This window comes from Dysidea avara, chromosome 5, assembly GCF_963678975.1.
Source record: "Dysidea avara chromosome 5, odDysAvar1.4, whole genome shotgun sequence".
Classification (NCBI taxonomy): Eukaryota; Metazoa; Porifera; class Demospongiae; order Dictyoceratida; family Dysideidae; genus Dysidea; species Dysidea avara.
Genome location: NC_089276.1, coordinates 825,938 through 836,439, shown reverse-complemented (window position 1 = coordinate 836,439; position 10,502 = coordinate 825,938). Strand labels below are relative to the sequence as shown.

The following is a 10,502-nucleotide window of genomic DNA, read 5'->3' as shown; positions in this document are numbered from 1 at the left end:
TTTGGCCTTCAGTCTTGCAACTGTGATCAGGCAGGCAGGCAGGCAGGCAGGCAGGCAGGCAGGCAGGCAGGCAGGCAGGCAGGCAGGCAGGCAGGCAGGCAGGCAGGCAGGCAGGCAGGCAGGCAGGCAGGCAGGCAGGCAGGCAGGCAGGCAGGCAGGCAGGCAGTGAGACTAAAATCCAAATTTTAGCAAAAAAAATTTTAAAGTTCTATATATGGCTTCCATTATGGTTTTCTTGTTTTAAATATTTCCTGGATCCCATGCAGTGAGAAGTTTAAACAGTAGAAAGAGTGCCACATCCGTGGCATTATATGTAGGAAAGATTTAACTCAAATTGAGGTTGGTAACAGATCTAAGTCTAAGAGGGCAGTCACATTGTAGTGTGCAAGTGTATGGGAGTTGCTGATTACTGACAATTAGTATAGGTAATCACACACATTTGAGTGCAATTTTGGCTGTTACGAGTACAATTATTCCATAATTGCACTAAAATGCGTGTGATTGCCTACTAATCACATAGTGACCACCCTTCATGGTTTGTAGTACACATCTATCCAGTTCTATGTGGCCATTAACTTCTACCAGGTGATTGCATCATTCTTCTTTATATTACATCATTTGTTGTTGCACTTTAAAGGCTTTGCATGTCAGCAATTCTGATTGGCTACTCAAAATGTCTACATATGTTGCACTTAAAAGGCTTCTATTGTCAGCTTCTTTGATTGGCTATTCATTATATCACTTTCTTGTTGCACTTAAAAGGCTTCTGCTATTTTATTGGCTACTTTACAGTGCAATTACAGAAACAAGGCCATGCGATTTGGGATTAATTGCACTCCTACTATTGAGACTAATGTATGGCAAATTAAACCACTATGTGATTAAACTAGAAATTATTAAGACTTGTGGTGAAGTTGATTTATCAAGAGGAACAAACCAGGATGCTGAGAATGAAAGTGGCCAATCATGAACACAGTGTGGAATTCACGTGATTACACTCACTTTGGGAACACCAGGCATCCCAACTTGTAGTTCCTTCAAGGTAACGATGTTTCACTTTGCAGATAACAACTATTAATGCTGTAATTCTTGTAGTGTGAAGTATGTAAAGCTCGCATAAAGAGAAGACCTTCACATGACCATGATTTCTCACATCATATATACATGCATCGAGCACATGCAGTAGGTGTAGAGGAACACCAGCAGCCATTAGCAGGATAGGGAGTGAAGAGATAGCTATGCAGTATAGGTGTAGGGCTATTAGCTAGTGATAACACACACCACAACACCTTTATATAAACACACGTATGAACTGGGTACAGAGGAGCCAAATCAATGAGACCCTGTGTGTCTGCATGGGTGTTGATCAGTTTATGGTTAACTGGTTATGGCTGTATCTTTGCCCCCCCCCCCCCCCCCTCTGAGAATCGTTCCTATGCCTTTGTATATTGGTACTTCTGTGTTTTGTCCTTATAGGATCTCTTCAGGTAACAGTACCAATAGAAGGGAAATCACCCAACAGTGTGGGCGTAGGGAGATCACTTAGAAGTGTGGGGCAATGCCTAGAGTATGGAGGCACTTGTGTGTGTGTATGCATGTGCATTGTTGTTTGTCTCTGTGTAGTGTGTGTGTGTGTGTTTATTTGTTCACTTTTATAGGGAAACAAATATGCTGTTGAAATGAAGAGACAAAAAATTGGAAAGCCAGTAGTGCAAGGCTCAATGAAAGATAAAGCTGGAGAGAACAGTTCTTGAAATAGAGGGGTTTGTTTGCTGGTGAATTGTATATCTGTTTATTTTTGTAGGGGAACAAATACGCTATTGAAATGAGAAGACAAAAACTGGAAAGGCAAAAATATAAAGGATTAAGCTGGGGAGAGTAGTTCTTAAAATAGATGGTTTGTTGAAAAGAATGAGGATAAGACATTAATTGATTAAAGAATGCAGTTTGCAGTTATTGTACATTGAAATTGTTTACTAGTGTGGTCTTGTGTCGAGTTTCCTGTTGCAGTTGGGAGTCACGTTGGACATGGCTAGTTATGTTGTTGTAGATGTGAGTGTGGTCTCAGTTGTGGTTTCATGTTCCAGTTGATGGTAGAGCTAGTTATGTTTTCGTGGTACTGGGAGTCATATCAACAGATGACATCATATGATGGTTACCCTAGAGTAGAAGTGCTAGTAGTGTGTCAACCATCAGTGAGTAGTTACCTTTGATTTGACTATCACTACAAATTGGTCATGTTCTCCTGTGACAGTCTCTGTCAGTGGCTTGACTGTACCATCAGGATGGATACCAACATGTTGACCACGTAGATTGTTTGACTCCAGTACAACAAATCCCTCTGTATGACATAGACAATTAAAACATATCAGACAAGCTACCACACTATATGCTACTCACTGAAGTCATGTACTCTGAAGTTGTATCAGTCCCTGTCATTGTACTGTTTGAAGTAGCTTGATATTTCCAGTCAACATGTTTCCCCGTACTTTGGATTGATTTGTGAAAATATTCTTCTTATGGTTTTTAAATTGTGCATACAATTTTGTGCAAAGTTTTTTTGCTTGTATGTATATAAGATCCCTGATGACACTTAAAAAGTCCTGATTTTTTCCTTACACTTGTTTGCTTACTTTTTTGTAATAATTATTAGTATGACTGGTGAGCCTGCATTATAAGAATTCCACTGGGCTTATTGTTTTCATCTGAAAACACACCCCAACTATTAATTACTGAAATAACAAAGTGACCATTATGTTTTGTTTTCAACTACAGTCCATGTGCAGTCCATGTGCAGTCCATGTGCAGTCCATTACACAGTGTTACAAACAAGGAATACTATGAGAAGGAACACTATGAGAAGGACCTTTGCAAGTAATCCAGTCACAGACTCTTATGATTCCCATTACAAACACAGGGAAACTATCTGTGGCGCTACTAGGAATTGAGTTTTTGTCAGTAAAAATAAATGGGACACAAAGGAGGACACAGGTAAGTCTTCATTGTACTTATTGTGGTATGCCAAAAGACACTTGTCAGGCTGAAGTGTCGTCGAATAGTAGCCATATAGTCTACTTGTCTAACATAACACATCAAATAATAATTGGTGAAAACATAAGGAAATATTATGTAACTTTAATTTCTTTGATATAACATGTGATCACCTCCTTCACAACTTGACATGTTCTAGTATACAATACAATACATATAACACTTAGTTGAGGTGTGTGAATAAACCATCAGCTTCACTGTGTGTATAAATTAATTTGTTTGGAAATTCCCAAAGAAACACATTTCTGTTCAAAGCATGTACACACAACATACCTAGATCACACTTAAAATGTAATGTACATTTAATTGTGTGTGCTGCATGAAAATATTAAAATACAACTAATGATAACAATAACAAATTGTGTTTGTCTCACTACTGGAATGATCCAATCCATACTTTATTGGTAGCTCTTCCACCCTTGATCAGTCCTCCGATCATTATTAGCCGGGATTCTTCATCACACACAACAGAAGTGGAATTTGTCCATACTGGAAGAGTTGCAATGGTCATCCATGTAGTAGCTGTAGAGTTGAGGTTGTAAATATCATCTCCACCTACTGCTAACAAGTATTTGTTATTCAGACCAACAGCAGCTGGATCACCACATGGAGTATCTACAAGATGTTGCCACTTTACTTGGTGACTAGACAAAGTATCAAGAGGAGCAGCATACACTGCTGTAGAGAATTTGCAATCTTTAGTGGCCCCACCTAACACATACACTGTGTCACCTACTATGACTGATTGTGAACAGAAAAGTGGTTGAGGGAGATCATCACATTTGAACCACTGGCCAGTAGTAGCATCAAATAGTTCTGTTGTACTGATTGTGCCCTTACCACCAATACCACCCACCACTATCAATATTGACAGGTGGCTAATAGCAGTGACAGCACATCTTGCTGTAGGCATTTCTGTATAGTCTTTCCACTGGCCACTCTCCAGTACAAGTACCTTGTTAGTGATCTCACCACTTGTTCTAATTCCCCCACCAACAATAACAACTTTACCAGTCAACACTGTTATGGCAAATGATCGATGTGGAGTATCAATAATGTCCCATGTGTTAGTGTCTGGATGATACATGTCTAGTGTGTGGGGGAATTGTATTGTACCATCATCACTTTTGGTCATGGCACCTCCCACATAAATCACTCCATTATACAACACTGCAGTGTGGTAACATCTACTCACTGGTGCAGGGGCTCCCTCCTCCCACTTGATGTTCACTGGTCCACTGAACAAGTCAGGTATGGTGGACTCCTTCACAACCAGTTGTTGCTAAACAATATCACAATAGTTTTAAAATGAAGTAGGGATATAAGTGATAAAACTAGTGAGAATGATTGAGGGTATTACACATAGCCCTGTGGGAAAATCCCTACATTGACATGTCATAACAGTTTATTTTGTTCAATTATTTGCTTTGTTCACCTTCCACCGTACTGCCTCTAAATTCATTACTGCTACAATTGATCATGTGTGCTGGAATTTTGATGTTTAGACAAACTAGCCATCATTTTCTGCTAAGAAAATGATCCAGAAAGGTGGTAAAGTGTAATCATAAGGTTTAAGAAGGTTTTGATAACCCTTGTAGTGACAGATAACATGTGATTTTGGGTGGCTTCCTTCAATAATCAAAAAATGAAAAAAAAAAGTGTAGTCGTACATCGCCTAGCTGTCTAATTTTTTCTCTTATCGCCTACTTCATTTTTAAATTAACATTTTAGCTGGTTTAGTTTGTTTTTGTTATAACTACAACTATGATACGCACATTGTGACTATTTTATTAGAATATTGAACGTGGGTGTTGTATTATGGTGACTGCTTTATTAGAGTATCTCAAGCCCACTGGATAGGTATGTGTACATTATGCCACAATAATAGGTATTTTCAGCAATAATTAAGTTTTCTTGCAGTATTACAGAGAATTTTGTTAAGGCACATCCTCAAATATTGTTAGAAAACCATAAAAATCAAGATACTCTAATAGAGCAGTCACTTACCCTAGTAAAACAGTCACCCAGGTTTTGTGACTGCTCTATTAGAGTATCTCAATTTTTATGCATTGTTGTTATCAAGAGTACCCTTAATATTTTTATTATGTACTCTTGTTTTTATGCATGCAAGTAATTTTATTTTGAGCTGTAGAAAACAATTTATATAACTTCTACTATTCCAGGATGTACTCCAGGAAGTATTTGAGAATATTGTGGGAATAATAGGTGAATAAAATAGGAATTTCCAGAAATACTAATAGGTAGCATAACGCACAACTGGACTAAATGAGATGTGGTCGTGGCATACCTTGTCATGCTACAGCATGTATTAATGGTCAATCACTATAGATCATTAAGAGGCGTGTCCCTTGATCACTGCTATTAGATTGTAAAGAGGTGTGTTCCTGTCGGTCTAGCTGGTGGCTGAGTCAGTGTGTTCAGAGGAACAAGCAGTCGAGTATCAGTCTGTCTATTAAGTAACAAATCTCTTCATCGATTGTAGTCCAGGCGTTGGCAAAAATCAAAGTGACAACTCAGCAGCCTTAACATTTCAAGTACAACGCTTGAAATCATAAGCGCCCTGCTCTTTCAGCAACACAAGCGCTTTCTGAAATAATTTTGTGATGTCTACAGAAAAGTGTTGATACAGAAAATTAACGCCTCGGTATGGTTTTGATGCTTGAAGGAGAAGACAACCAACCTGATTGAAGATAAAAGGTAAGACAATGCGCACAAGATGGACAATCGTCGGAACCCCAAAAGGCACATCCCACCTGGTGAGTTCGTTGTTGTGGCGCAAAACGGGGACCATGTACTGCTTCGTTTGGGCTCTAGGCTTGCGACTGCGGTCAGTGAGTGAGTGAGTGAGTGAGTGAGTGAGTGAGTGAGTGAGTGAGTGAGTGAGACAAAATTTCAAGTTTTGGAGATCTATTTAAAATTCTATATCCAGTCACCAGTAAGTGTTTTTAATGCTGTATTTCATGTTAGATGGACTAATATTATTCCGTAAAGGTGATTTTCATGGTGTAAGATGTCTCTAGGATGATTTTTAAAGGTGGAATTTTAGGTGGCACACATCACTTTTGGGGGGATCCCTACTTAAACAGTACTACCGTAATGTCGTACTGTTTGATACTTTGATCTTTGGGAGATAACGAGGTCTTTCAAATTCCCAAAAGTCATCCAGGCCAACATCAGTGTAACCACTCTATAAGCATACCTAAGCAATTCCATTATGTGAGGTACCGTTCAATGTTGTAGCTACGTTTGTCAGGATGAATGGAGAAGTCCAGTAACATCACAGCTTAGTATCCATCTGTTTTCTAGAGCTGATGGATTTTACTAGATGTGCAGAATTGTTATTCTTCATTACTCGTAATGTGGGTGTGGTCCATATGCAAAACTATACTGCTGTTGCATCATAATATATGTAAAGCAACAACTATTATATACCTAATACGCCAATGAAATTTGTGACAACTCGTCATCGTCGTAATTACTCAAGCCGTACTTTCAATCTTTTATATTAATACACCTGTTCTTCACACCGCTGTGATACCATGGCATGTGCAATGGCTGGTCAGTTTCCTTGTCGACACAATTATCTTCACTAGCATCTCACTTCACGGAGCAGCAATAAGTTGAGAACTTCAATTTCTCTTCAGTTCTTCAATGAACACATGTTCAGTCTTCCGCACTCATGTTAAGATCATGTGACGATTTTAAAATGGCATCTAATCCAATCCCACAATGACACCACCAATATGCCCATACAAAACACTTCTATTTTCTAAGTCAGTTAGAGATTATTCCCTTGGATCTTCGTGGATTTTAAAAAGCTCAGAGACCTCGGTTTTTATAATCCAACACTTAAGATATTTCTATGGCGGTTTTTGAGGTGACATTATGGTGGGCACTGTTCGATCCCTACTAAAATATACTACATTACTGTTTGATATATGTGACCGGATCTGTAAAAAAGGGACATAATCGCACAAGCCGAAATTTACAGTATAAAACATTGAATACAATGGGCAAAATACTTGTGTATTATTGAAAAAAAAACCGTAAATTTCTAAACCCCTCTTTCTTAGTGAAGAAAGGGACTAACAATAAAAGCCTGGATACCATCTTATTCGCCTGCTCAAAAGGAGTTGGAAAATCTTTGTTGCAGTAGACCCAATGATATGTAAGTTATGAGCGTTTGTTTACGTCATGTTGAAGCGATCGTACGCGATCGATTTTCTTTACAAATTTCGTTTTTGTATGCAGTGAAGAAGGGCGAATAAAAGAAAAACTTACCCAGTAACTGATTCCCCTGTTCATGGTGAACACCATGGTGAAAATTATAGCTCCGTACCTCAATCTGTTGGTAAGTTTTTGTAAGCACCTGTACTTTATTTTCCCTATACTTGCTGTACAAATCGATTTTCTGTTATTGCTACTTTGTAGGGTTGTAACCCCCAAAGTTATTGGCATATGAATCTGAAACTTTGCCAGTGGGTACACTTGGCTAAGTAGATTATAAATATTTAATAAACAGGAATTCGAAAAAAATGTATAATCATGTCCTGTTTTTGCAGATCTGGTCACATATACTAACACTATTTACATAGTGTTATTACTAACAAACCTATAGCTGTGTTGACATTTGTTTGATCTCAGCTGGTAACTGTGTTGACGTTTGTTTGATCTCACCCAACCATGAGATGGGGTCCATACCATCATGAGTTGTCTTCTTGCTGTACTCTTCCTTCATCACCTCAATCCTCTCAGACATGTCTGCTGCTGGAGGACGTAACTCTGGATCATCTTCTAAACATGACACAACCAATGGCTTCAAATCTGCATCACTTCCGATCATCATATCTATGTACTGTTGACGTCGCTCTACCTCTGACAACATTATCCGTTTCCTTGTCTTGGGATCAATCTGTGACCATGATTTTGGAGTAGGCCATTGTCGGCTAGTGACGTAGAGGATCACACCTCCAAAAGAGAACACATCTAATGGTGGTCCATATACTGGCTTATCATCCAATGCCTCTGGGGGCATAAACACACCAGTTCCTGGAGTTTTAGTCATCGTCTTGCTGTTTGGGCCCATCGTCATTGTCTTTGCCACACCAAGATCTGTGATCTTTGCTTCAAGATGAGGGGTCACCAGGATGTTATTAGGAGACAAGTCTCGGTGGACAATTGGAGGATTGTGACCATGAAGATACCTCAGTCCTAGAGACACATCATGTAGTATTGACAGTTTCACCAGTAAGGGAATATTATCATGTTTATCTACCAGTGATGTTACACTCTCCTGCATCTTCTCCATCACCATAACAGGCAGTACGGACTCGTCACTAGAAGGATAGTAAATTCCTAGGAATTGTACAACGTTAGGATGACGTAGAGTACTCCAGAGGTGGCATTCTCGCAAGAAGTCATCTTTTATTTTGGATTGTTCTTCGGCAGTGGGAAGTTCCATCATCCAACGATGAACCTCTTTACTGGCGCACGACTTTCCATCGTATTTCACCTCGAAAACTTTCCCATACGACCCTCGACCTAGTTCCACTCCAGTTGGTCTCACCCGAGAACTGGGAATCTTAAGGTGACGTAGTACTTCAGCTGCTGCTAGAAAAGAAGCCATTTAAAATGTGACCGGAAATAAAAAGGGTGTGTCTTTTAAAATTCTTCGCATTAGTTTATAGTGTAGTAAACACGTGCACGTCACACCTTTGAAAAGAGTACACCCTGCAGCTGGTAGGTGGTCATGATCACTACTCGAAACTCTGGACTCCATGCAGAACAATAATCCCAGCTCATCCCAGCTCCCATCAAGATGTTCAGAATAATTAGCTGGTTGTTTTATACATCTTATTCATAAAGTGATTCCAAGTGAATGTCATTCACAAGATCAGTAGCACAGACTACCGTACGCAAGGAAATTTTGACGTCAAAAAAATTTGACGAATTCAGACTTCAGCAGATTTGACGAATAAAATGTTGACGAAAATCAAGAAATTGTAGGCAAAACCTGTACAAAAACTGTACTGGGCGCTTATAAACATTTGACGAATTTAAATTTGACGAATTAAACCTATTCGTCAAATTTTTTGACGTCAAAATTTCCTTGCGTACGGTATAACATTTCACAGAACAGATTGAAATACTCTAATAGAACAGTCAGGTACCGGCTAATGCTCATCATCGCAGCAATGCTTTCAGGTACCTAAATATGACAGCATAATCAGTGGATCCACCTAACAAGCAAGTGCTGAATATGAAGTAGCCATTACACTTCATTTTCAACTATGTTCAGCCTGTCAAACAGTGTTATAAGTGAAGCACAACACAAGAAGCATCTCTGTAATCAATTTAGGTACTACAAAAAATATGGAAATGTGGCGTGTAAGCCATCATGTCCTATACCACAAATCAACACCTTGTGCTGTCAACAAAAAGAAATGGGACACAAAAAGAGGACATAAATAAATCCATGATGTGTGCAGTGGTATGCCCCAAAAAGCACCTGTCCATGAAGTGATGTATAGCAGTGAAACAATCAAGCTAGCCCATAGCCTTAACTGTTATTGAGATACACTTGTCTGAAGACATTCGTCAGTCAGTCAGTCAGTCAGTCAGTCGCATTAGAAAATTCCATTAAATAATTAAAATTTCACAACAACAAATTGGAAGCATTTTGGGTCATCCTGAATTGGTTTGGTAACTATTGTGAGGCAACTGGATTGTGCATGGTCAACATTTTTTTTGAGAAAGTGCAAACCTTGATGATCAAGACCTCCATGATCCTTGATCATGGTGTTACACACTGCTGTTAATGATGATAGTGGCCCAAAACACTAATTAACTCAATAATGTCATAATGTGATGGGATTCCTAAGTGATCAAATTCTGACAATTAAGATTTGGAGATATTCTGTTTGTGGTCTCTCACAGATTCAAGTTCTATTAGAAGTCCTCAAAAAATGTGCAGTCATAGAGTATCTAGCAGAATAATATTAACAAATTTAACAATAAATCTACCAATGGAAGTTCTATATTGCTCTAGAACATTTTATGTATGTTCTTTTTGAAGTCGTCAAAAATATGCACTCCATTAAAGTATTACAATTAATAAATTACCTAAATTAATACCCAAGTAAAGCATGCAATACAATTAATAAGTCTTCAATAATCATCATTGTGTCTGTATAGAAAAGCTGTGAAAAAAATGGTACAGCTTTCAGTGGCGGATCTAGGAATTTATAAAGGGGGTTTCCAGTTTAGAAGGTGGAGATATATATTGACATGAGATACGCAAACGTTTGCACTACATCGTCTGGTTTGGTAAGGTGAGACCAAAAAAAAAAAAAAAAAAAAGGTCACAGCCTAGTAATAGTACATAAAATATATTAAAAACTTCCTACACACTACTTTAGTAGCTACTGTGA

General features: G+C 38.6%; 1 protein-coding gene across 1 annotated transcript; it reads right to left on the bottom strand.

The window, feature by feature from the left end:
- Nucleotides 1-1,912: 1,912 nt before the first annotated feature.
- Nucleotides 1,913-8,742, bottom strand: LOC136256490 (uncharacterized). Its single transcript, XM_066049464.1, has 4 exons — nucleotides 7,688-8,742; nucleotides 2,401-4,333; nucleotides 2,208-2,341; nucleotides 1,913-2,160 (listed from the first exon to the last, which is right to left on the bottom strand). The coding sequence occupies exons 1-2, from the start codon at nucleotides 8,696-8,698 to the stop codon at nucleotides 3,425-3,427; spliced, it is 1,920 nt and encodes a 639-aa protein (XP_065905536.1). The 5' UTR covers nucleotides 8,699-8,742; the 3' UTR covers nucleotides 1,913-2,160; nucleotides 2,208-2,341; nucleotides 2,401-3,424.
- Nucleotides 8,743-10,502: the final 1,760 nt, after the last annotated feature.